At 43.8% G+C, this 25,220-nt stretch overlaps 4 protein-coding genes across 4 annotated transcripts in view; 3 read left to right on the forward strand and 1 right to left on the reverse strand.

Annotated features, from left to right (window-relative positions):
- Window positions 1–25,220, forward strand: part of LOC149320742 (uncharacterized) — a 48,005-nt gene that overhangs the window by 13,927 nt on the left and 8,858 nt on the right. The window lies entirely within an intron of this gene.
- On the forward strand, window positions 210–4,159 carry LOC149320743 (uncharacterized). The gene has a single exon (XM_089506091.1). It carries the CDS (start codon window positions 911–913, stop codon window positions 1,898–1,900), a length of 990 nt encoding a protein of 329 aa, XP_089362217.1. The 5' UTR covers window positions 210–910; the 3' UTR covers window positions 1,901–4,159.
- LOC149320744 (uncharacterized) lies at window positions 4,286–8,594 on the forward strand. The gene is made up of 2 exons (XM_089506025.1): window positions 4,286–4,514; window positions 6,399–8,594. The coding sequence occupies exons 1-2, from the start codon at window positions 4,436–4,438 to the stop codon at window positions 7,469–7,471; spliced, it is 1,152 nt and encodes a 383-aa protein (XP_089362151.1). The 5' UTR covers window positions 4,286–4,435; the 3' UTR covers window positions 7,472–8,594.
- Window positions 18,556–23,237, reverse strand: LOC149320745 (glutamine amidotransferase-like class 1 domain-containing protein 3, mitochondrial). The gene is made up of 4 exons (XM_089506262.1): window positions 23,130–23,237; window positions 22,747–22,918; window positions 21,984–22,185; window positions 18,556–19,420 (listed from the first exon to the last, which is right to left on the reverse strand). Exons 1-4 carry the CDS (start codon window positions 23,235–23,237, stop codon window positions 19,228–19,230), a joined length of 675 nt encoding a protein of 224 aa, XP_089362388.1. The 3' UTR covers window positions 18,556–19,227.

The raw sequence follows: 25,220 nt of genomic DNA on the forward strand, positions 1-25,220 counted from the left end.
GGGAGGGTTCTGAAAGTTGGGTTCCAGCACACTGAGAGGACACTGGGCTGGGGAAGGCAGCTTTATGGTGGCACACTGGCATACACAGATGAGTCTCAGTTCCCACTGAATCCTACAGTCTGAAATGGAGACTGGGCAAAATGACATGGGGTGGGAGGGAGAGACAGGTTTTCAAAGGGGAGCAAAGAACATGAAAGGCCTTGAACTCCCCACTTTCTAGAGGGATGGCCAATGTTAGTCTGCCACAGCAAAACAAAGAGTGTTGTGATACCTTGAAAGCTCACTGATCTATCCTAGCATGTCATTCTGTGGATTACAATCCACTTGGTCAGGTGCATGGTGGGTTCAGTGATGAATACACAGTATACATGGTTGGTGAGTGGGTCGGAGTGGAATTGGATGCAGAAAGTACTTACAGTAACAGATATATCTTTGACAAGTGCCAGCTTCCCATACCCTTCTTGAAAACTGGTATTGGCAGCTGGCATCCCTGGGCAGATACCGGGGTACCAGCAACCTGGCGGAGTCCACCGCTGCCACCATGGAAAGTTTAAGTGGCAGTCTTGGAAAAAACAGACTTTGGGAAAGGTCTTATACCTCAATGAATAAAGCCGCCTGCGTTGCAAGCAGAAGTTCCCAGGCTGGATACCTGGCGTCTCCCATTAGAAAAGAGCTCAGGGCAGGGAAGACTCTGCCTAAGGCAGTCGTCCCCAACCTGATGCCCAGAACTCGGAAATAATTCGTTATAAATAATTTGCCGTGTAAACTGATCCAAGCCTGCCTTTCTCCCTGGCGAAGGGAAGTCCTGCGCTGTAAGGATTCTCTCCTTAATCCAGCAGGTGATGGGAGGCCGTTTTGCAAGGAGAAGAATCTGCCAGTAAATTCTAGCGGGGTTGAAATCCTTTGGATCATGCCAGAAAAAGCAGAAGAGACAGTTTTCAAGAATCCTGATAAAGGCAGAGCATCTGAGAACCAGCAGAAAGCTCATCCAAGTAGCAAGGAAGTTGAAACCATTCGTTTTCATCCTGCCTCAGTAGAAAATCCATATACATGCTGGGATTGCGGGGAGAGCTTCACAGGGATAGAGGTCCTGGTGGCCCATCAGAGTACCCACACAGGAGTGAAACCTTTCAATTGCTCAGAGTGTGGGAAAAGTTTCATTCAGCGATCCCTTCTGGTAGCCCATGAAAAAACCCACACTCAAGAGAAGCCCTTTCTTTGCCCTGAATGCGGTCAGAGTTTCAGCAAGAAGGCTGGGCTCATGTCTCACCAGAAGATACACACAGGAGAGAAGCCCCATCAATGCCAAGAGTGTGGGCAAAGCTTCCTCCACAGGTACGATCTCATTCGACATCTGAGAATCCACACAGGAGAGAAGCCACATGAGTGTCCTGACTGTGGGAAGGGCTTCCGGAGCATGTCAGCTTTCCATGTTCACCGTCGGATCCACACAGAAGAGAAGCCATACCCATGCTCAGCCTGTGGGAAGACTTTCCGTCACCGCACAAACCTTATTGTACACGAGAGAATCCATACAGGTGAGAAGCCGTACAAGTGTGAGGACTGTATCAAAAGTTTTGGTGATGCATCCTCCCTCAGGAAGCACCGAAGATCCCACACGGGAGAGAGACCATACGTTTGCCCCGAATGTGGGAAGACTTTTTCACAGAACGCTGGTCTGGTTCAGCATGAAAAGATCCACACAGGAGAGAAACCCTTCCAATGTGCCTTCTGTCCGAAAAGTTTCCGGGACAAATCAGGAATCGTTGCACACCAGAGAACCCATACGAAGGAGACACCATATCAGTGCACAGTCTGTAGCAAAAGCTTTGGCCATCGCTCCAACCTCATTAAACATGAAAGAATTCACTCTGCACCAAAAAAGTTTAAGCGCTCCTAATGTGGCATTGCTCAGAAACCTAATCATTTTGTGCACAAGAACGAAAGAGCAAATGGGTCATGCTTCTAAACTGGTTTAACAGAACCCTGCAGTTCTGTTTTCTGACCAATGAAGGAAACTATGTGGTATCATTACTTCTGATAAGTTCCACAGTGGTTAGACAACATTCATAACGGGCTGAAATGAAACTGTAAATGCTAATATGTAATTCTCTTACAAGATATATTGCTCATATGAAGATTAACATGACAAGGCATCTCGTTACACCATTTATTCCCTCCCTCCATCTTTCATTGTTTCATTAATATTTGTTATGTTTTTAGTGAATACTTAGTGGGTAACATCATTTATGGTTGACTGCAAACCATTTGATGGGAATTTGTTAATGTGTATGACTCATTGAAACTGACTCTGTGATGATGTTTAATGTTGAAGATTAATGTGTGGATTGGACTTGCTGACCCTTGAGGTCTCTTCCAACTCTATGATTCTATGATTCTTCTTCCTGCCCCATGTTATGATAAGACGGCTGCCATCTTGGATCCATGAGAATGCAGTGCACAATGTTTACATTGTCTGTGTCAGTGGTACTCAAACTTTTTACCATTGGGACCTCTTTTTACATCTACGTGCGGATGTCACTGCCCCCCGCACCTGACCTAGTGTGAGAATAAAAATATTTTGTTTATTTAGTGTGCATATTTTTGTTCGCACATTCATGTATGTTCGTATTTTAACATTTTGTAAGAAAATAATGTTAGAATAGTTTTATTTAAGTAAATTCAATATTTAACTCAATCCATGTCTAAATTTTACACATAAAAAATTTGGCATTCCCCTTGAGCAACTCACGCACACTGGGAGCCTTGCCCCAATGTTTGAGAACCACTAGCCTATGGGATTCAAGCTGCCTTGAATCTCATTTTGGGAGAAAAATGAGATATAAATCCCATAAATAAATAAATGAGGCCAGTTTTAAGATGGGGGCCACATTCTTATGGAATGGAGCCAAGTGACTGAGAGGCTATGCAGACTGCCCCTAAGGGACGGACTGCAGTCGCCTCCAGCTGCGCCGGATCCGGGCCATAGCAACTGCACACTGTGGCCCCAATCTGGACTTTCCAGGGTGCAAAAAAGAGCTGCAAAAAGCAGCTCCTTTTGCGTCCTGGAAAAGGTGCAACAGCCACAGCAGCAAGGCTTTAAAGCACTGTGTCGCCGTGATGCCATGTGGGGCAGCGCACATTGTCATGCCGGCCTGGGGGCAGAATCGAGGCATGCATCATGTGGATGCCATGCCCTGACACTGCCCCCAGGCTGGTCCTTCTGGCTGGTGTGCACAGCCCCTTCTAGAATGCAACTGCTGCAAGCTGTTCAGGCCCATGTGGTGGAATGGGGGCATTTGGTGTGACACCATGTGTGATCCCTTGTGGTACCAAGGCCATGGTGCCAAGGGGGCACTGGGTGGGGAGAGCCCACCAAAGTCTAGTGTTAGCCCTATCTCCTCCATAACCTCTTGCCTTGGTGTGTTTTAGTAGTCACCTGCTGACACAAGATGTTACCCCACACCCCCTTACCAGCTCTTCTAGTGAGATGGCCTTCAACTGGTGTTCTCACCATCCCCTCACCTTTCCTCCAAGATAATGTGTGTATTTTTTTTTATACCTACCTATTTTCCCTTCAGCTTGCTGTTCTTTGAGATCTCTGCTTTAGGATGTACCCTAAGGAACTTTCCTTATAGTGACTTAGAGTAGGCTATGTAAAAGCGACTTTGTTGAATTATTTTATATTGTACCCTTGCTTTATTCCTCTTCCCTCTGTTTAATAAAGTCTTTCTTAATTGGATATTGGAGTCAACTGCCTAAAGATGTCCTCTTCCATTTGTTCATGTTCCCAAACTTCACACACTTTATTAAGATCACTTACACCAAATCGGCTGTCAGGAAATCTCAGGGCAGAGTGCCAAACAATAACAGCATAAAACAATTATAAAACATTTTAACAGAACATGACAAATTTAAACAGAATACAGCTGGTTCTCTATGTTTGTGTCTTTGACTTTTGCAGATTTGATTAATATGTTCTCTCTAGGAATCTATAGGTCCTTCAGCACAATTCTGCCAGAGGTTGACCATAGAGTTGTGCTGGAGAACCTAGACGTTCATAGAGAAAACACTTCTCTAGGCATTTGTAGGTCTGCAGCATGACTCTGTGATCAACCTCTGGCAGATGTTGACCATAGAATTACACTGGAGGACCTGGAGATTCCTAGAGTGGTGTTCTCTCAGGTAAAAAGGCAGTGTTGTTGGTTTTTTTTATTTGTGGTTTCTACTTTCACAGGGGTCCTTCATCCCTAACCCCAGCGTATGTGTTGGGACCAATATGCAGACATCCACGTTTGCTGGGGCCAAAATGTTTGGTTGAAGAACTAGATTTTAGCAGAACCCCAAGGTGACGCCAGCCTTGCCAGCAAATGGGAATCTGTGGAGAGGGCATATCACAGTTAGGGTACCACAGGAGAGAAGGACCCCTGTAGTCATGGATCATATGCCACAGAAAGAATTGCTCATGGTGGTGGGTCAAAGAAGAAGGGTTTTCGGCAGACCTCTGTGCTCAGGTAAGTATGTAGAGGGCCAGCTGTTCCTTCAAGCATTGAAGTTCCCATCCTGTTAAGGGATTTGAATTATCGTCCCCAGAATCTTGAATTTGGACCGGAAGCATATTGTCAGCCAGCAAAGTCCCTTTGAACATGATAGCATATGGTTCCTACATGTTGATCTTGCGAGCAATCCAGCAGCTCTCTTGCGCATTAAATACAACCTCCTTTGAGAGCACCCCATGCTGAATGCACCCGCCAATTCAGCACTGCGCCAAAGATTCTTGAACTATAGGCTGAATATCCTTAATCCAGAAATCTAAAATAATCCAAAATCATCCAAATGTGTGGCTGAAATAATGACACCTTTGCTTCCTAATGATTTAGCATACACAAATTTTGTTTTGTGCCCAAAATTATTTAAAATTGTATGTATAAAATTAACTTCAGACTTGTTTATACGAAACATACATGAATTTGATGTTTACATGTGGGTCTCCAAGATAGCTCATGATGTATATACAAATATTCCAAAATCTAAAAAATATATCCAAAACACTTCTGGTCCCAAGCATTTTGGATAAGGGAGACTCAACCTGTACTGTGTTTTATGAACAATATCCATATGGTTCATGGAAAGGCTGAAGACAAATCTGTGGTACTAGCCTTTTCTCCCAGTTTAATTTTCAAGTTTCTTAGTTTCATATTCCCACTCAGAATTAAAACTAAATGATAGCAATTTTTTAGGAGAGATGAGGCTCCTTTACAGGGATGATGGGCAGCCATACTGACTCTCTTCAGGCTTCTTCTGATGTGTTGTCCACAGTGACAAAACTGATTAAGACTATATTAAGAACATAATATCAACGCAATCATAAAGCAGCTTAAAATGAGTGCTTCCAAAAGTGCCACCCCTTAGTAGGCACCTATCAGGACATGGAGAAGTTACTTTTTGAACTACAACTCTAGTCAGTATGACTACTGCTTGGAGCTTCTGGGAATTGTAGCCCTAAAAAGTCATTTTTTTCTGACATAACTTTCAGCTTTACAGGGGAGTGATGAGGAACTGATGCCATGCCAAGGCACAAAGGTAGAAAAGTGCCATGACATGTTGCTGCATAAAATAGAGCAATAAATAGTTGTATCCAGATACAATTATTACTCACTGCCCAGTGTTCGTTATAAACTCAAGCCAGCTAAGTTATTTTGGCACATAAATAAGAAAAAACCACAGGCATTTCTCCCCATCCTGGACAATAAAAATACAGTGATAGCAGATTCAATAACAAATTCCCTTCCTCTGACTGTAGCAGCTGCTTCACAATGCCTAATACCAGGGCCAGTCTTGAATGAAGCCATACAAGGCCCAAGATGGATCAGTGTCAAAGGTTGGGCTCATAGAAATGCCAGAAGAAGGAAGGCAACATGGGAATTTCATGGGTGCACAGAAGAGTATTACATGTTGACATTGTCAGATCAGCAGATCAGTTTTAGTGGTAGGAATTATAAAAAGTCTCTTGTTAAAAGTACAAGGAGTTTTAATTGATATTGATGGGACCTTTCCTCCTGCCCCCTCCCTATTTCACCCTCTCTATTTCAGTGTAACCCACAGTTATTCTAATTTAAACCAAGGTTGTATAACTTTTAACTGTCTGGATCTTTTGGAAGTGACCTGGGGGGATGTAGGGGTGAAATTTGTGTCCAGTACTGGTGCAGTTGCCCACCCAGGGACTACAAGAAACAAAAGACCTGAAGTGGTTTATGATAGTTATCTAGTGGGCCAAGTGAGGTGCTTAAGCAAATATAGATGTTCTTTCTCTTTTCTTCTAACTCTTCCTTATATAATCTGCCTTTCTACTTGGCAAAGTGAAATCCCACACTGTAAGGATTCTTTCCTTAATCCAGCAGGTGATGGGAGGCCGTTTTGGAAGGAGAAGAATCTGCCAGTAAATTCTAGTGGGATTGAAGTCCCCTGGGTCGTGCCAGGAAATGCAAAAGAGACTCTTTCCAAGAATCCTGGTAAAGGAGAAGCTTCTGAGTGCCAGCAGAAAGCTCATCCCAGCAGCAAGGAAGTTGAAACCATTCGTTTTCATCCCGCTTCGATAGAGAATCCATACACATGCTGGGATTGTGGGGAGAGCTTCACAGGGATAGAGGTCCTGGTGGCCCATCAGAGTACCCACACAGGAGTGAAACCTTTCAATTGCTCAGAGTGTGGGAAAAGTTTCATTCAGCGATCCCTTCTAACGGCCCATGAAAAAACCCACACACAAGAGAAGCCCTTTTCTTGCCCTGAGTGCGGTCAGAGTTTCAGCAAGAAGGCAGGGCTGGTGTCTCACCAGAAGATACACACAGGAGAGAAGCCCCATCAATGCCAAGAGTGTGGGCAAAGCTTCCTCCACAGGTACGATCTTGTTCGACATCTGAGAATCCACACAGGAGAGAAGCCGCACAAGTGCCCCGACTGTGGGAGAGGCTTCCGGAACATGTCGGCTTTCCACGTTCACCGTCGGATCCATACAGAAGAGAGACCTTACCCGTGCTCGGCCTGTGGGAAGACTTTCCGTCACCGCACAAACCTTATTGTACACGAGAGAATCCACACCGGAGAGAAGCCATACAAGTGCGAGGACTGTACCAAGAGCTTCAGTGATACATCGTCCCTCAGGAAGCACCGAAGATCCCACACGGGAGAGAGACCATATGTTTGCCCCGAATGTGGGAAGACTTTTTCACAGAACGCTGGCCTGGTTCAGCACAAGAAGATCCACACAGGAGAGAAACCCTTCCAATGTGCCTTCTGTCCCAAAACTTTCCGGGGCAAATCCGCCATTGTTGCGCACTTGAGAACCCACACAAAAGAGACGCCGTATGAGTGCAGGATCTGTAAAAAATGTTTTGGCCATCGTTCCAACCTCATCAAGCATGAAAGAATCCACACCGCACCGAAGAAGTTTAAGCGCTCCCAATGTGTATAGGGCATCACTGGGAAGCCTAATGTCCTTGTGCATGAGAATGAAGTCAGTGAAAGAGAAAATGAAACATGCTTCTTATTCTGTTTCACAGAACCTTGCAGTTCTGTTCACCCACCAGCGAGAGGAACTATCCACTATTATCACTTCGGATGAGTTCCACAGTGGTTAGACAGCATTTATTAGTAGCTGAAAGTAAATTGTATACTATAGTAGTTCTGTTGAAAGGTGTATTGATCATATAAGGTTAATATGATCAATCATCTCATTTTATACCATTTATTCCCACCCACCCCTCTTATTTTTTCCATTATTCCATTAGATTTTTAAAAAACTTTTCTTGTGTTTTAAGTGAACTGGCTTTTAAGGAGACACACCAAGCCATTCATGTCTGAATGCAAATAATTCAATGTGATTATATTCTTTAACTTTATGAATGATAGAGGCAGACCCTGTGGTAGTGATCAACATATACGAGACTTTTTTAAAATAATTACCTGTCGGAACCATGTATGATAGGAGGGCTGGATCCCGGATCCTCAACTAAGAAATGCACAACACCCACATTGCCTTTGGGGCAGAGTTGTGTTTACCTGCCATTGAGCAGAGCCAAATGACTGTGTCCTATTGTATAGTGCACCTGCGGCCATTTCTGTGGACCTTTCTGGAGAAGGGGGCAACTGGCCATGGTGGCAAGAAGGTACAGTACCAAGTTGGGGATGGCGGACATGGAGGCCACCAAAATCATGTATAGCCCTGCACAGCTTCTTGTCTTGCAAGGGGTGAGTAGTGACCCCCTGTTTTTGTGAGGGTAAAACAAAAGCTAGTCCCTTGTCAGCTCCTGAGGTCACTTGTCCTCCATCTACCAGTCTCCCCCTCCTTTTCACACTTAACCACAAAATATGTGGTGCTTTTTTGGTTATTATTTACTTTTAAAAAATGTTTTGCCTTCTGCTTGATATTCTTGGAGACCCATGCCTTAGGATGTAAGTTAAGGGACATCTTATAGTAACTCTGTATCAACTATGTACAAGCTATTTTGCTGAATTTTTCTTTTATATATTGTACTTCCGCTTTTCTCTCTCTCTCTCTCTTTGCTCCAAATTTAATAAAGTCATTCTAAATTGGATATTGAAGTCAGTGACTTATTTCCAAGGACCCAATCAATTCTCTTCCATGGTTGAAGTTGATTTGGTCCACACTTTATTAAAATATTTATATCCAATCCAATTTTAATGGTCAGAATGCAGAGAATCAACATCAAAGAATTACACTGTAAAACTGAGGGCCATAAAAATGTTTTTAAAATATGCTGGTTTTATAGGAATCTGGTGTCCTGCATTCAAACATGACCTCAGATTTTCTCCATCACATACCATTCTTTCACAACTTGCTTTGACATTTCTATGTTACAATATGTGACTGAATGAAATGATATTGCAAAGCATATTCCTGCAAAGAGTAAGAAAGGGGTTAAAGTCTTCTAATAAACTTTCAAAACACTTAAATTTGCTGAAATGAAACACAATAATCATTTCAAAGGCAGTAAAAGAAATCACACTGGAAATTAGCATCTGCACTTAAACAAAATTGAGTAACAACTGAATTAATGAATTATCAAATTTGTGAAAGACCTGTTTGTGATACGACATTTTTATTGTGGTTTTTTTTAATTCAGCATCAAAAAATCAATTAAAAACAGATACAGTACTGATTTTTTTTTCATTACAGGCCTGTATTATATGCAATGGGATCTTGTAGCAACTTTGAGACACAGCTGTAGTTTTAAAGTTGCTACAAGAGCCCATTGTATACTGATAGAGACTAATATGGTTATGCCTTTGAATATTAAACAATTATGAAACAATTTCATACAGGTTAGAAAGTACAGAAATCTACAACCCAGTAAGTTGTGAAAACAAATGAATTTCAACAGGCAGAAATGTAAGGTACTACACTTAGGCAGAAAAAAAGTGAAATACACACACATAGGATGGGTGACACACATCACATGTGAAAGGGATCTGGGAGTCTTAGTGGACCACAAGCTGAACATGAACCCGCAGTGTGATATGGCAGGTAAAAAAAGTCAATATGATCCTAGGAGTGTAGTGTCTAAATCAATGGTCCTGAAACTTTAGTGCTCCATGTGTTTTGGACTTCAGCTCCCATAAGTCTTAGCTGGCTTGGCCAACAGGCAGGAATTCTGGGACCTAAAATCTAAAACATCTCAAGAACCAAAGTTTGGGGACCACCAAAGTAACAGCACCACTCTATTCTGCTTTGGTCAGGACTCACCTGGAATACTATGTCCAGTTCTGGGCCTCACAATTCAAAAAGGATGATGAGAAACTGGAACATGTCCAAAGGAGGGCAACTAAAATGGTGAAGGGTCTGGAAACCATGCCCTGTAAAGAATGACTAAGGCAGCTGGGGACATTTAGTCTGGAGAAGAGACAGTTAAGAGGTTATGTGATAGTCCTGTTTAACCATTTGAAGGGATCTCATTTTAAGGATAGAGCAAGCTTGTTTTCTGCTGCTCCAGAGAATAGGACCTAGAACAATGGGTGCAAACTACCAGAAAAGAGATCCCACCTCAACATTAGGAAGGACTAATTTATACACCAGTTCTAGGCTGTATCAGTAGAAGTGTAGTTACTTTGATGGAAATCATAGTACCAATCTATTCTACTTTGCTCTGAACCCACCTGGAATAATCCTGGGTCCATTTCTGGGCATCACAATTTAAGAAGGATGTGGAGAAGATGGAGCATGTCCAGAGAAGGGCAACCAAAATGGTGAAGGGTCTGGAAACCATGCCTTATGACTAAAGACTTAGGTGCTGGGTATGTTTAGCCTGGGGAAGAGATGGTTAAAAGGTGATATGATAGCCCTGTATTAGTATTTGAAAGGGTGTCACATTGAAGATGGAACAAGCTTTTTTCCTGCTGCTCCAGAGAGTAGAGCACGGAGCAACGGATACAAACTGCAGGAAAAGAGATTCTACCTCAGCATTAGGAAGGACTAATTTATTGTAAGAGCTACATAACAGAGGAATGGATTGCTTCACATTGTGGTGGGATGTGAAGTCTCCTTTGCTTTGATGGTGAGTTCCTGCATGGCAGAATGGAGTTGAAGATGCCTGTTTCTGCTGCTCCAAAGGCTGGGACACAGAGCAATGTATTCAAACTACAGGAAAAGAGATCCCACCTCAACACTGGGAAGGACCTCCTGATGGTAAGAGTTGTTCGACCATGGAAAACCTTGTCTCAGAGAGTGGTGGAGTCTCCTCCTTTTGAGGTTTTCAACAGGCTGGATGGCCATCTGTCGAGGATGCTTTGATTGTGAGTTCCTGCATGGCAGAATGGGGTTGGACTAGATAGCCCTTGGGGTCTCTTCCAATTCTGTGATTCTATGAAAGGATGAACAATAATGCAGAATACTGCCCTGTTCTCCCAGTGTAAACTTTTACCTTCTGTGCTACCTATTCCTGTTTAAGAGTAAAAGAAGAAGAGGATGGCAGATTTTAGGAAAGGGGGAGGTTGTTAGATAGGGGTACATATGGTTTCATACTAAATCCTAAATCCTATTTATTAGTTTCAAGTAGAGTAGACTCATTGTTTCAATGGAGCTACCCTACCAATAAAACTTTGCCCTGAAACTTCTCAAGATTTTGTTTGATGACTGTTGTCCATGACAAAAATAATTCTCCCTTATTAGGCATATAGATAACATCAGAGCAAACATAAAGCGACTTAACACAAGAGCTTGGGAAAATATTACTTTTCGTCTTCCTGAGTTCTGCGGGGGCAACGATCATTGAATATTTCAAAGATAATCGCAAGTGAAGTCCCCTCCATACATACATACTCAACAACAATATAACAAATTGTGCAGTGGACCCTTTATATGCATGGATTTTGCATCCATGGAATCAACCATCCATGGCTTGAATATATATATATATATATATATATATATATATATTCCCAAAAGCAAACTTTGATTTTGAAATTTTATATAAGGATTTTGTTGTTGGGTGCCTTCAAGTTGTTTCTGACTTATGACGATCCTAAGACAAGCCTGTCATGCGGTTTTCTTGGTAAATTTCTTTAGAAGTGGTTTGCCATTGCCATCCTCTGAGGCTGAGAGAGTGTGACTTGCCTGAGGTCACCCAAAAGGTTTCATGGCTATAGGGGATTCGAACTCTGGTCTCCAGATACCATTTTACTACACCATTGTATTTAATGGGACTTGAGCATCCATGAATTTTGGTATCCACGGGAGTCCTGGAACCAAACCCCAGTGGATACCAAGGTCCCACTCTATATTAAATTTGATATTAAATGTCCATGTATCGAGTGATGTGCCAGTTCAGGATGTGACTGCAGGATTCTTCTGCCTGTGCAGGTCAGTAGCATTTCAACATTTGAACACCATCTGAAAGCCCTAAATAATAATTTTTTTAAAATATACAAAACAGATGCAAATACAATATAGAAATAAAACCACAAATAATGTACTCCTTTTACTTCCTCTTAAATTCATTACTGAAAATGCTACTCCCTCATTCAAGGTGAAAAGGGCCTTTTCCAAGCCATGGATGGCAGCCTGCAGCTCCTTTCCAGCTCTCCCTCTCTGAATTCATTTAGCACAGTGATTCCCAAACTTTGATCCCCGGGTGTTTTGGACTTCGGTTCCCAGAAGCCCCAGCCAGCTTGGCCATTGTCAGGAATTCTGGGAGCTACATTGCAAAGCATCTGGAGGACCAAAATTTGAGAATCACTGCTACAGCCTCTTCCCTAGAGTTTCCCCACTTACGGGCCCAAATAACCAATAACTCCCAGCGGTGACATTAGTAAGAACTAGCTGGGAAGAGTGATTGCTTGGCTTGCAAGTCCCAGAATCCCCAGCCAGAGGCTGTACTGACAGCCCAGTACTAAGGCTGTAAAAAGGAAGCATCCCTAGCACGGCTTGAAATGAGGAACCGAAGAATGGCAATGAATTGACTGGGTACCAAAGCACAAACCCTGGTCAGACTTTTGGAACTAAGAGAACAACAGGTGGTTGCAGACATGGCATGCAGAAACTCACTGTGTGCTCAATTGTGCCCAATAACCAATACCAGGCACCTTCTTGTGGCACGTGTGGAAGAAAATCCCACAAACCCTTCTCTCCAACCATCAATCACTGAGTACAGTTGGCCCTCTGCATTTGTGGTTTTGACTTTTGCAGCTTTGGTTATTTGTGGTTTTGATTAATATGTTCTCACTAGGAATCTCAAGGTCCTCCGGTGCAACTCTGCCAGAAGTTGACACCAGAAGTTGTGCTGGAGAACCTAGAAGTTCCTAGAGAAACCACTTCTCTAGGCATTTGTAGGTCCTCCTCCAGCATGAGTCTATGATCAACCTCTGCCAGATGTTGACCACAGAGTTGCACTGGAGGACCTGGACACCTAAAAAGGTGTTCTCTCAGGTAAAAATAATACTTTTTTTTTATTTGCACTTTCCCCACATTCACGGGGGTTCTTCAGCCCTAAACCCAGCGAATGTGAAGGGACCACTGTACAATATAGACTCCATGATTTCTTGCCCTGTCCTGATACATCCCAGGTTTTTTGCCACCCGAGGCCCCTGCCAGGGATGTAGCCAAGGGGGGGGGGGTTCTTGGGGTCCGGACCCCCCTTCCATTAGAAAAATGAATGGTGTGTGCTGCTGTGCCACTGCAAGCAAGCCCCATTATAATGGTGGCACTTAGTCTGGACCCCCCCCCTTCCTAAAATCCTAGCTACATCCCTGCCCCTGCCTCACGGTGCCTAATAGCAGGGCTGACCATGACAAGAGCTGTTTGACAGAGGAACACACTCCCTCAGACTGTGGTGTAGTTTCCTTCTTTGGAGATCTTTAAACAAAGGCTGGATGGCCATTTCTCAGGGGTGCTTTGATTGAGAGTTCCTGCATGGCAGGGGGTTGGACTAGAAGGCCCTTTGGGTCCCTTCCAATGCTATGATCCCATGATTCTATGAATAATAATAATAATAATAATAATAAGCTTTATTTGTATACCGCTTTTCCATGGACGATCAAAGCGGTTTCCAATATCAGATTAACAATACATAACACATCATGACTCTGCTTCTCTCCCCTCAAGATGGTGGTTGGGAGGAGGGCTTTTCTTCTTGGCAGGCAGAGAGGCCTGTTGTTTCTTGCCTGCTTCTCTCCCCTCAAGATGGTGGTCGGGAGGAGGGCTCTTCTTCTTGGCATGAAAAGATCCTCTGTTGGGGACTTGGCATGGTATAGTGGTTTGAGATCTGAGTGTGAATCCCAAGTCGGACATGGAAACTCACTGAGTGATCTTGGGCAAGTCACACTCTCTCAGCCCCAGAGGATGGCAATGGCAATCCTCCTTGGAGCAAACTATGCCAAGAAAACTCCAGGATAATTTTAGAAATAGCAACATTTCAAATGACAGAACAGCCATTTGACCAAGAGCGACATTATAGACATGCAACACACAGACACACACATATACACAAAAAACCCTGAACCTAGATTAAAAAGCTAGATGAGCTAGTCAGAGAGCCAGAATGATGTAGTGGCTATACGACTCTGGAGACCCAAGTTCGATTCCCTGCTCAGTCATGAAACCCATTGGGTGACCTTGGGCAAGTCACACTCTCTCAGCCTCAAGGGAAGGCGATGGCAAGAAAACCCCAATGGCCAAAAATAAATAAATAAATAAATAAATAAATAAATAAATAAATAAATATGAAAGCAAGCACCAGACTCTAGTAGGCCACTTCCGCTGTCAAGCTCCCCGAAACACCTCAATTTTTGTCTCCCTCCAAATAGAAATCACAATCCTAGATGCTAGATGCTCCCTGGGGCTGCAAGTTGTCAGTCCTACATAGGGTGACCAGGCTGAAAAGTGGAGAATGTTCTTGTACCTTTAATAATTGTGCAAAAGAGGGAATTTCAGCTGGGGTTGCTTGTCACACAACTGACTAACAAGGCACACTTGCTGAAATACTTTCTTCTACACAACTATTAAAAGTTGAGGAGCCCTCTCCAGGTTTCAGCGTGGCAACCCCAACGGGAAACAATGGGCACAAATACGGCGTTGGTCCCTGACCTTTGTTGTTGTTGTGTGCTTTCAAATCATCTCTGACTTATGTTGACTCTGTGGCAGTGTTTCCCAACCTGTGGGTCGGGACCCCTTTGGGGGTTGAAGGACTCTTTCACGGGGGTCACTTAAGACCATCAGAAAACACATATTTCTAATGGTCTTAGGAATTGAGACCATCGGTTGGGGGTCATCACATCATGAGGAACTATAATAAAGGGTCGCGGCATTAGGAAGGTGGAGGACCACTGCTCTATGGGGTTTTATTTGCAAGATTTGATCAGAGGAGGTTTGCCATTACCTTCCCCTGAAGCTGAGAGAGTGTGACTTTCCCAAGGTCACCCAGTGGGTTTCAGGGCTGAGAGGAGACTCGAATCCTGGTCTCCACAGTCAGAGTCCAACACTCAAACCACTAGGCCACCTGGGAGAAAAATAATTGCCAGTCCCCCAACATCAAATAGCCTGAGAAGCAGTGCCAAAATGAATCAACATCAAAAAATGGAGCCATAGAAGTACCAAAAGTAACCCTAGAGTTGGCAGCATGGAAAAGGATCTTGGGGGCCTGTATAGTGGTTTGAGTGTTGGACTAGGACTCGGAGAGACCAGGTTTCAAATCCCTGCTAGGCCATGAAACCACACACACACACACACACACACACACACACACACACACACACACTCTTATGTATATATAGAATATAAGAAAGGAATGTATATATACATATATGTATATTGAATAATTTCAATATTACAATATTAAAATAGATAGCTATTAAAGAATAAAAGATAAAACTGTTTTTAAAGTGACACAACATCTGAAGCCGGCCGTTTACAAACTATTAGGAAAAACTGCTGGCAAGGACACTTTGCTTTGGGCTTCATGTTCTTTCCTGAGGTGCTAGGCTTCTCCTTGCAGCGAGAGTCTGTGTTTTTAATGGTGCAAGCATTTGTCCAGAAAGCAGGCTCTGGGCTCTGTAACCCCCAAACCCTCCTCCCCTCCCAAAAATCTGCCCCTGTCTGATCTCTTGGTAAAATAAAACATTGGACTTCCCTGCAGGGTGGTCATTTGTCCTTCACTGAAGGCTTTTAAAGAGAGGATAGGATACTAAAGGTTTCCTTTGATGGTAGAAGAGGGTTGAAGCAGATGGCCTTTGGGGTATCTGGTATTCGTAGAATCATAGAATGATAAGAGTTGGAAGAGACCCCCAAAAGGGCCATCCAGTTCAACCCTTTTGCCATGCAGGAACTCTCAATCAAAACATCCCTGACAGTAAGGGCTGTTTGACAGTGGAACAAACTCCTTGGAGTGTAGTGGAGTCTCCTTCTCTGGAGGTCTTTAAACAAAGGCTTGATGGCCATCTGTCGGGCTGCTTTGATTGAGATTTCCTGCATGGCAGGGGTTTGGACTGGATGGCCCTTGTGGTCTCTTCCAACTCTAAGATTCTCTCTGAAGATGCCAGCCACAGATGCTGGTGAAACGTCAGGAAGAAAATCTTCTAGAACATGGCCATATAGCCCAAAAAACCCACAAAAACTATCTACGATTCTATGATTCTGTGATGGCCATTCAGCCTCTGTTTAAAGAACAGTCCTATTAAATGCAATGGGACATTATTATTATTATTATTATTATTATTATTATTATTACTAAGGTGGTCCCTTGGAATCTGCTGTGATTTGGTTTCAGGACTCCCCATGGATAAAAAAATCCATGGATGTTCAAATCCCATTATATGCAATTGGATATAATAATAATAATAGTCATCATCATCATCATCATCATCATCATCATCAATACTGTAGTGGTCCCTTAGTATCTGCTGTGAATTGATTCCAGGACCCCCATGGATATCAAAATCCATGGATGTTAAAGTCCCATTATATGCAATGAGATTTATTATTATTATTATTATTATTATTATTATTTTGTTATTTTCAGCCTGGAACTGCCTTTTGCAACACAGTGGCCCTGCCATCATGTTGGGGTCCCTCTCTGGGGGTCAGAATTGTTCTTTAGGGGCTATTCCACTTTCCCTGCCCTTCATTCCCTATCCTAGTGTAGGGCAAGCAGCCTCATTCCCTGTCTGGGCTGCACCCAGTCCTACTAACTAGAGCAACTCCCAAACATTTCTGTCTTTCTCTGCAGTTCCTCTCAAAATGGCATCAAGAAGTGACATTCTGCCACTGTTTTGAGAGGGGCTGCATAGGGAAACAGGTGTTAGCGAGTTGTATGGGGTTCTTGGGGTGCTTATAGGGGGTGTTTTCATGAGTCTTCATGCCTTTGGAGAGGCTTTCTAGGTGGTTTGAAGGGGAAAGCCACACTTAGGGCACTTCAGGGTTCACAAAAGTGTGCCGTTCTTGGGCTGGCCCTATACAAACTGGCGAAGTTTTCCATCTCCTGCAACCACTGGCTCAGTCCCTCACCCTCTTTTGGCCCTTCAGGAAATGATCAACAAAACCGACCAGGACAAATATGGCCAATGGAGCGAGCAGGAGTTTGTGACGCTCATGTAAGGGCTATTCGACAGTGGAACACATTCCCTCGGAGTGTAGTGGAGTCTCCTTCCTTAGAGGTGTTTAAGCCGAGGCTGGATGGCCATCTGTTGGGGATGCTTTGATTGAGAGTTCCTGCATGGCAGAATGGGGCTGGACTGGATGGCCCTTGTGGTCTCTTTCAACTTTATGATTCTATGAAGAGGCACAAATGAATTTCCAGCTCTTTTTATTAGGAACATTAAAAGTACTTTTTGTTGTTTCAGAACTGTCTGGCCCTAAGTATCTTTTGTGTTCGAACATGTTTTCCTATTATTAATATTATTATTATGTTTTATTTATATAATGCTGTAATATTTACACAGCACTGTACATACAATCAATTAAAATAGACAGTTCCCTGCCCTCAGGCTTACAATCTAAAAAGACATGAGACAAAAGGAGAAGGGAATGGTGTTGGGGAAAGGGTTCAGATCCACCATTTCTTCTCTCCCTCTGAGGCCTGGACCATGGCAGATGGACTGGAAGGAGGGCCCTTCTTCTTGCTCTGGCTAGCCCTGATGGCGTTGGGCCTGCCTTTTCACTCTCTCCAGGCCGGATGGTGTCAGATACCATGGAGGGAGGGCTCTTCTTCTTCAGGTTATAAAGCAGAGGTGGAGAACCAGTTTAAAGGTGTGCACATGGAAACCGATCTCCCAATGTCCTTCAGCAGCATCACTGTAGCCCCACCTAAGTCCCCACTGAAGTGGGCCTGCCTTGGCTGCATGACTTGGGACCTCCTTTTCAAAGCGAGCGGCAGCCATGCACAGCAACCGGTCTCTCGCTTGTGCACAGAAAGGGGTAACATCTGGGTGGCCCTTTGCAGCCACCTATGTATTTATTTATTTTAAGAGTTTATATCTCATCTTCCTCCCACAGTGGGATTCAAGACAAGCCAGTCCTGCCCCAAGCCCTCCAGCCGAACTAGCTCAGCTTAGACAGGAGGCATTTCTGAATGCCTGGCATTAGTGTTTTGCTCTGGGCAAAATGATGAAGAGGGTAGATAGGGATCAGAGAGAAAGAATCTCCTCTCTGCCCCATCCTAAGTGGGATCTGATTTGGGGTAACCAAAGTCTGGTCTGTTGGCTTAGGAAGGCAGGCAGATGTGGGGCTCAGGGTACAGTTATGGAGGGAGCAAAATGAGCAAAATTAAAGCATTGGTGCTCCAATAAGAATTCTGCCTACTATCAGTGAAATTATTTTATTTATTTATTTATTTATTTATTTATTTATTTATTGGACGTATATCCCTCCTTTCCACCTAAATGGGATCCAAGACGGCTTACAATAATTTTTTAAAAACATCTAACTAAAACATTAATTTACTAAAGTTAGAAAGGAATTAAACGTTAACATTGAAAACCTGATTGAAACAGCTAAAACACTTTAAAACATACTTAAAACACTGTTTCAATAAAAGACTGAAAGATATATATGCAACATACCGTGTCAAACACTGCCACAGAGAAGGCTCCCCTCCAATCTTCCCCAACTGCGCCTGCAAAGATGGAAGGACTGCGAGAAAGCCCTCTCCTGCAGATCTCAATGCACACCCTGGTTTATATGAGGACTGAATTATCCATCAGTCCCCAAATCCCTACCTAGCATTGTGGTAACTTAAGACTTAAGTTAGGCATTTAGAAAGAAATGGAGATGGGAAAGCGACCAAGGGAATATGAAGAAAGATAATAAAATAAGTGTTCTACCTTTGAAGGATTTTTGGCACCTCACTTGCCACAATGCTAGAAATTTTAGGACTGGGGGAACATTTAATGGGGGGGGGCAACATTTTTATTTTGTAGGGTGCTGGAGTTGGAGAAACAGGGCTGAACCCCTCTCTACACCCTGACCTCTTGTCATTTTTTGTGGACTTCTCTTTTTGTGGACTAGAGCCCAGGCATAAAGTGAGATGTGTCTAGTTTCCTTTCTGCAGACATTTCTGCTCTCTGGAAACATCCCTCTTTGCAAAACCCCCTTTGGAAGCAGAGGAAAGGGAGACTTTTTGGTAGGTGATATTCTCCAAGGTTTACTATATATTTGAGGTGCCCCACGCCCTTTGCATTTCTCTGGCTCATTTCTCCCCCTTTTCCTCCTTCTGGTCCTCCTCCTCAGGCCATCCTCAGCACCTCTTGGACCATCTTCCCGACTCCATCATAGATTTCGTGGAGGGGGGCATTGCACATGAAAGCGCTTGTGGTCACCAGCTTGTGCCTGTGGTCCACGTGGATCTGACCAACGCTCCTGTTGATGTGTTTGCAGCCCATCTCCTTCAGCACCTGGGCCGTCTTGGCATAAGGCCAGCTGTGGGGCAGAAGGAGAGAGGAGGATAATATTTTAAATTAGGATTTTTTGGGCTAAGGATCAGGCAAGGTGTTTCCCTTGCTTGTAAAGCAGCCTTTGGATGCTACCAGGCATGGACACTTGAATGGGGGAGGCAGGACAAGGGGATCTCACACCATCCCTTCCAACACTGAGCCCCATTTGGTAAAACTGGACCACCAAAGGCCCCTGTGTAATTGAGCCTCCTCAGGAAGTATCCATCAGAAGTGTACTAAGTGACCAAACATTAAGACATAGGAGTTTATTACACAAAGGGGATCAGGAGTATATTCCAGGAATATCCCAGAAAAATCACATAATTACATGTTACGATTTCACATGCCATCGCAAAAAATCCGCCATTAAAGTGATCACAAAGAAGCATGAACGCACATGCATCTTTTTACTTTTAGGATTTCAGCAGTAATGCATTTCCATTATCACTTTATTTGAGCAATTGTGTGTGATAATCATTTGCGCAATTACCCACCATTTTTGCTTTAGTTGTAGGATATTTTAAGTGCGCTTTAATCTTTCTTTAATGTTGAAATCAGCCCCAGTGTGATAAACTCCATATTGAGTCATTGAGCCCTCTCAGGAATGAGAAAGGCTTCCCACAGTCTATCCTTTCTGCACTTACTTGGGAGTAAATTCTCCTGAACACATGGACATCTAAACGCACATTGTGTGTGGAAGTACCTTCCTATTTAAGGGTATTTGAATGCCTTAAATATGAAGGGGAAAGTACAAGAATCTACAAGAAGGCAAAAATTAAAAACTGCCTAAAGCCCCTTTAAAACAGCACTGAAATCTCAGTTGCTAAGGTTGAATTTGCACCCAAACCCTGCCACTCATGGCCACAACTCCATCCTATGGAGTCCTGGGATTTGCAGTTTGATGAAATACAGTTGTCCCTCCTTATCAACGGATTAAACCATCCACAGCTTGATTTTTTTTAAAAAAGAAATTCCAACAATGAAACTTTGAATTTACCATTTTATATAAGGGCCACTTTTTATACTTACACACTGTTATATTTAAAGGGACTTGAGTATCCATGGATTTTGGTATCCATGGGGTGATCCTGAAACCAACCCCCAGCAGATACCAAGGGCCCACTATATTTAGAGTCCTCTGCCTGAGAGTTGTAGTGCCTCACCAAACTACAAATCCTAGCATGCTGCAGGATGCAACCGCTATGGCTGTTTAAAGTGATACCAAAGTGATATAATTGTATAGTGTGCAAGAGACTCTGTGACGGATGGGAGACCCTAAATGCAATAGAGGTGGGGGTGTTTTTGCATTCCTGATAAAGCATTTTCTCATCCAATTCACTTAAATGGATTTTAAAAAGTGGAAATATATCCCTAGGCATTTGATCACTTGACCAGACACAATGGCCCACCTTATCCATCTGTCCTTTCATATAATTGAATCTGCCTTTGCTAGCAATGAAGTAGAAACTGAGAGCAGTGCAGAAATTCCCTTTACGGCTTCCTTGTCATCCTCAGCTCCTTACAAACCTTTCAAACTAGAAACTTGGTTTGTTTGTTTATAGAAATAGAAAGTAAGATTCTCAAGAGTTCTGGATCAGAGCTTGGGGAAGTGACTTTTTGGACAATGACACCCAGCATCCCTAACCATCAGAGGACTAGGGAGTCTGGGATTTATAGTGCAGAAGGGCTGGTTGAGGATTCTGGAGTTGTAATTCCCCCCCCCCCCCAAAAAAAAGAGGTCACTGTCTTAAATCTCTGTTGCATCCCCAGTGTCCCCTTGTTTGGCTTGCCTATATGTCCAGTCCTCTCACATAACACCTGTTTTAAAATTGCTCCACTGGCTGCCTATTAGTTTTCAGGACTAGTTGTTGGTTATTATTATTATTATTATTATTATTATTATTAACCTTTATTTATAAAGCGCTGTAAATTTACACAGCGCTGTACATACAATCTTTTTAATTAGACAGTTCCCTGCCCTCAGGCTTACAATCTAAAAAGACATGACATAAAAGGAGAAGGGAAAGGTGGTGGGGGTACCTTTAAAGCCCTAAATGGCTTGGGTCCTTCGGAACCACCTCCTTCTGTATAATCTACCCCGCACCATGCAAGTCCTCTGACTGGGAGGAATTTGCTGCAGCCTATGAAAACTAGGCTGTCTGCAACCACCCAGAGGACCTTTTCAATGACTACTCCCAGATTATGGAATGGCCTGCCGGAGGAGATCTGTCACATCCCACCTTAGACAGCTTCAAAAAAGCTATTTAGATGGATCTCTTCTGGCAGGTCTTTCCCAAATAGATAACCGGCCACCAAATTGGAACCTGTTTTCTCTGAATCTGCTAGCCATGGTTTGCTCTGTTTATTTTAAGATACGTTTTAAATTGTCAATTGTTCAATTGTTATTTTAGAGGGTGGGTGGGATATTGGGATTCGGATTGTATATTTTTAACTTGTAAGCTGCCCTGGTTGTCCTGGAAAGAGGAGCGGGATATAAATATTTTTTAATTATTTATTATTATTTATTATCCCCTTCTGGTGTCACTTACGTCTCACACTCGGTGTCGTCCCCAACAGTCAGTTCGCAGCCTGGGAGGACTTTGGCTGCCAGTACTGGAGCGATGCAGCACAGGCCGATGGGCTTCTGAGTCAAATGGAAAGCCTTGATGGCATCCTCCACCTCTTTCGAGACGGTGCAGTTCTTTCCTTCGGAGGCCCAAGAGCAGAGGTTTTTGGCCACTCCAAAACCACCTGCGATGCAGGAGAAGGGTTCAAAAAGGGCACCCGTGATGGGAACCAGGCTTGAGAATTTTTGGAAGTCAGCTGGGATCAGCCCAGAGGAAAAACTGGGCTCTGTTGCTCTTATTATTTTTATTTATCACCATCATCACCATCATCACAATCATCATCACCATCACCACCATCCTCCTCCTCCTCATCATCATCATCTTGCTTTCCCTCCCAAAACTGGGACTTGGAGGAGCAGCCCACAGTTCAAAAGCACAGTTAAAAACATGCAAAAGAGAGCATTAAAATAGAAATAAATTATTATAGTGTTAGAAAAACTTTGGTGAAAGAATTAAAATAAAGTTTAAAAAGATAGAAGCACTTAAAAAAAAAGAACAGCGGTCGTTGAACAGAAGAACTGCAATGGTAGATTGGAAAGAGAAACAGCAGAATTGGAGTTCATCCATAAACTACAGTCTGTCAGCCATGGATTGAACAAGGAGAATGGCTTCCTTACACACTATAGACATTTCAACACTGTCTGACCCTATCCTCATCCATTTTCCCCACCTGCAGGATAGTTACCTGGGATGATGAGAGCATCCAGATCCTTCATTGCCAGCGTGGCCAAATCCTTCACATTTCCTCGTGCGATCCTGGCACTCTCCACTAAGACGTTGCGCTTCTCTTCCACTGGTTGACCTGTGGCATGGTTGACCACCTGCGTCTGGAGGATATTTGGGGCGTACAGCTCAACCTGAAAGCGAAAAGGAGGAAATGCCATCACTGGGTCCATGCCAGCCTTAGGAAACTTAAATTGCCCTGCTGCAGTCCAAAAAGAGGCCACTTGGCAAAAACTCTGGCAAACAACCCTCCAGACAGTTTTGGAAATGAAAAATCATAACAATTTTGCATTAAAAATAAACAAAAGCAGAGATTGGCCTCCAGGATCTATATAGGTGCCATACCTGTGCCCCTTCCCTGCTGAGATGGACCATGATGGCTGAGGATTCGTGGATCTCGCTCCCATCGTAGGCCCCACAGCCGGACAAGATGACCGCCACTTTCTTGCCCATGGCCAGAGTCAGGAGAGGTCAGTGCTCTGTCCAGCAGCTCCCCCTGAGGCCTTTTATAGGCCACAAACACCACCTCTTTGGCATCCTTCCTTCTGGAAAGCCTGGGCAGAGACTTTGACTGGCAGCAGGAAAAGGAATTTTCCACTTATTCCAGGCCAGGGCAATGTGTTTGTGCCATGGTTGTGCAATGGATTCCTCTTTTGCAAACCAGCCCACAGTCATGCTGGGCTGGTTTATTCAGCATCTGGTTGTTGCAAATGAATTCTTTCTGGGAATGCCAGGAAGGAGTGGGTTAAAAAGAAGAGGTGCATGAAGGGTCCCCATCTTTTCCGTTCACCTTCCTGATGCACTGTCCTTCTGGGTTTGTATGGTGAAGGAAGGCATGGCCAAGCCCTCGATCCTGATCTCAGTTCAAATTTCTTTTTCTTTTTCACATGCCTTGCTTTGGCTACTAGCCAGGCTACGGGGAAAGCTCAAAATTCTCCCCCAAAGTCACTTTTTTGGATAGTTGTATACATCTTTTTCAATTCTTTGAAGCTTTGCTGGAGGGTTGTTGCTGCTGCTGTTGTTAATTATAGATGATGATGATGATGCAATTTGGTCACCAGTCCTTGGGGAAGGACCAGCCTCCTCCTTCGTCCCTTCCTGGGATCCAGGCTTTAAAGTAGGCTGGTCTTCTGTCTGTCTGCACTTTCAAAGGCCATCCAGGATGATGTCCTCCTCCAGCCAGTCAATGGGGCTCCTCAGCTTGGTGGCAGGTAAGGGGGCAAAGGCGGAAAGAGGGAAACAAAGGGGGCCCCCTTTCAATTTTCCATCTCTTCCTAAGACTCCCAAAGACCCTCTCAGCCCCAGGAAGGGGACCAGGGACCTTTCAGGAGGACTCTAATGCCCAGAATCCACTAGATTCTGGAAGAAAGAGCCCCCCTTCCCTAAAAGCCCCTTATCCTGGCTTGATGTCCTGCTTTCCCACAAGATTTACTGTCTCTTTCTCTGCTGCTGGTGGTGCTGGTGATGCTGGTGTTGAAAGCCTTCGTTAATTCCAACCCCAAGACAACCTCATGATAGGATTTTTTTGACATGATATACTCAAAGAGGGTTTGCCTTTGCTTTCCTCTGAGGCTGAGAGAGTGTGGCCTGCCTATGGTCACCCAGTGGGTTCCGTGGCTGAGCTAGGAGTCTGAACCTACTATGATGGGGTCTTCTTGGCCAGAATTATTCAGAGAGGGCTTGCTATTGTTTTCCTCTGAAGCTGAGAGTGTGTGACTTGCAATGAAAGAAGAGTCATCATGGCTGAGCAGGGAATCCAGAACATATGATGGGGTTTTCTTGGCCAGAATTTTTCGAGGGGGGGCATTGCTTTGCCTTCCTCTGAAGTTGAGAGAGCATGGCTTGCCTAAGGTCACCCAGTGGGTTACCATGGCCGAATAGGGAATTCAACATGTAATGGGGGGTCTTCTTGGCAGAATTATTCAGAGAGGGTTTGCCTTTGCCTTCCTCTGCAGCTGAGAGAGTGGGACTAGCCTGAGATCACCCAGTGGGTTTCCATGGCTGAGCAGGGTTCGAACCTTAATAATAATAATAATTTGTTTTATTTATATACCGCTATTCCAAAGATCATAACGGTGAACAGCAAGTAAGCTAATTAGCAAGTAAGCTAATTTGCCCCCAACAGTCTGGGTACTCATTTTAGCGACCTCGGAAGGATGCAAGCCTGAGTCGAGCTTGGGCCCTTTTGCTGGTCTTGAACTCGCAACCTTGTGGTTTTGAGTTAATGGCTGCAGTACAGGCATTTAACCACTGCGCCACCTTGGTCTCATATTATCGGTGATATAATCCGATCAGTGATTCGATGTATTTCTTAGTGGGAACGGGCTCAAACCACTAGGCCACAGTGGCTCCTCTTTCACTGTCCCCCCATTTTTCATTTCAGGGTCTCTCTTGCTCTGTGTGCATTTCTACAGCGTCACCTGTCCAAAACCATTG

Source organism: Sceloporus occidentalis, unplaced genomic scaffold (assembly GCF_023333645.1).
Source record: "Sceloporus occidentalis isolate IW3139 unplaced genomic scaffold, rSceOcc1.0.p SCAF_1, whole genome shotgun sequence".
NCBI lineage: Eukaryota > Metazoa > Chordata > Lepidosauria > Squamata > Phrynosomatidae > Sceloporus > Sceloporus occidentalis.

Coding starts and splice junctions, on each gene's coding strand:
- LOC149320743 (XM_089506091.1), top strand. CDS start 911: ATGCCAGAAAAAGCAGAAGAGACAGTTTTCAAGAATCCTGATAAAGGC.
- LOC149320744 (XM_089506025.1), top strand. CDS start 4,436: ATGGATCATATGCCACAGAAAGAATTGCTCATGGTGGTGGGTCAAAGA. Junction 4,515..6,398: donor CGGCAGACCTCTGTGCTCAG/GTAAGTATGTAG, acceptor TCCTTAATCCAG/CAGGTGATGGGAGGCCGTTT.
- LOC149320745 (XM_089506262.1), bottom strand. CDS start 23,237: ATGGGCAAGAAAGTGGCGGTCATCTTGTCCGGCTGTGGGGCCTACGAT. Junction 22,186..22,746: donor GGATGCTCTCATCATCCCAG/GTAACTATCCTG, acceptor CCTGCATCGCAG/GTGGTTTTGGAGTGGCCAAA. Junction 19,421..21,983: donor GACGACACCGAGTGTGAGAC/GTAAGTGACACC, acceptor TCTGCCCCACAG/CTGGCCTTATGCCAAGACGG.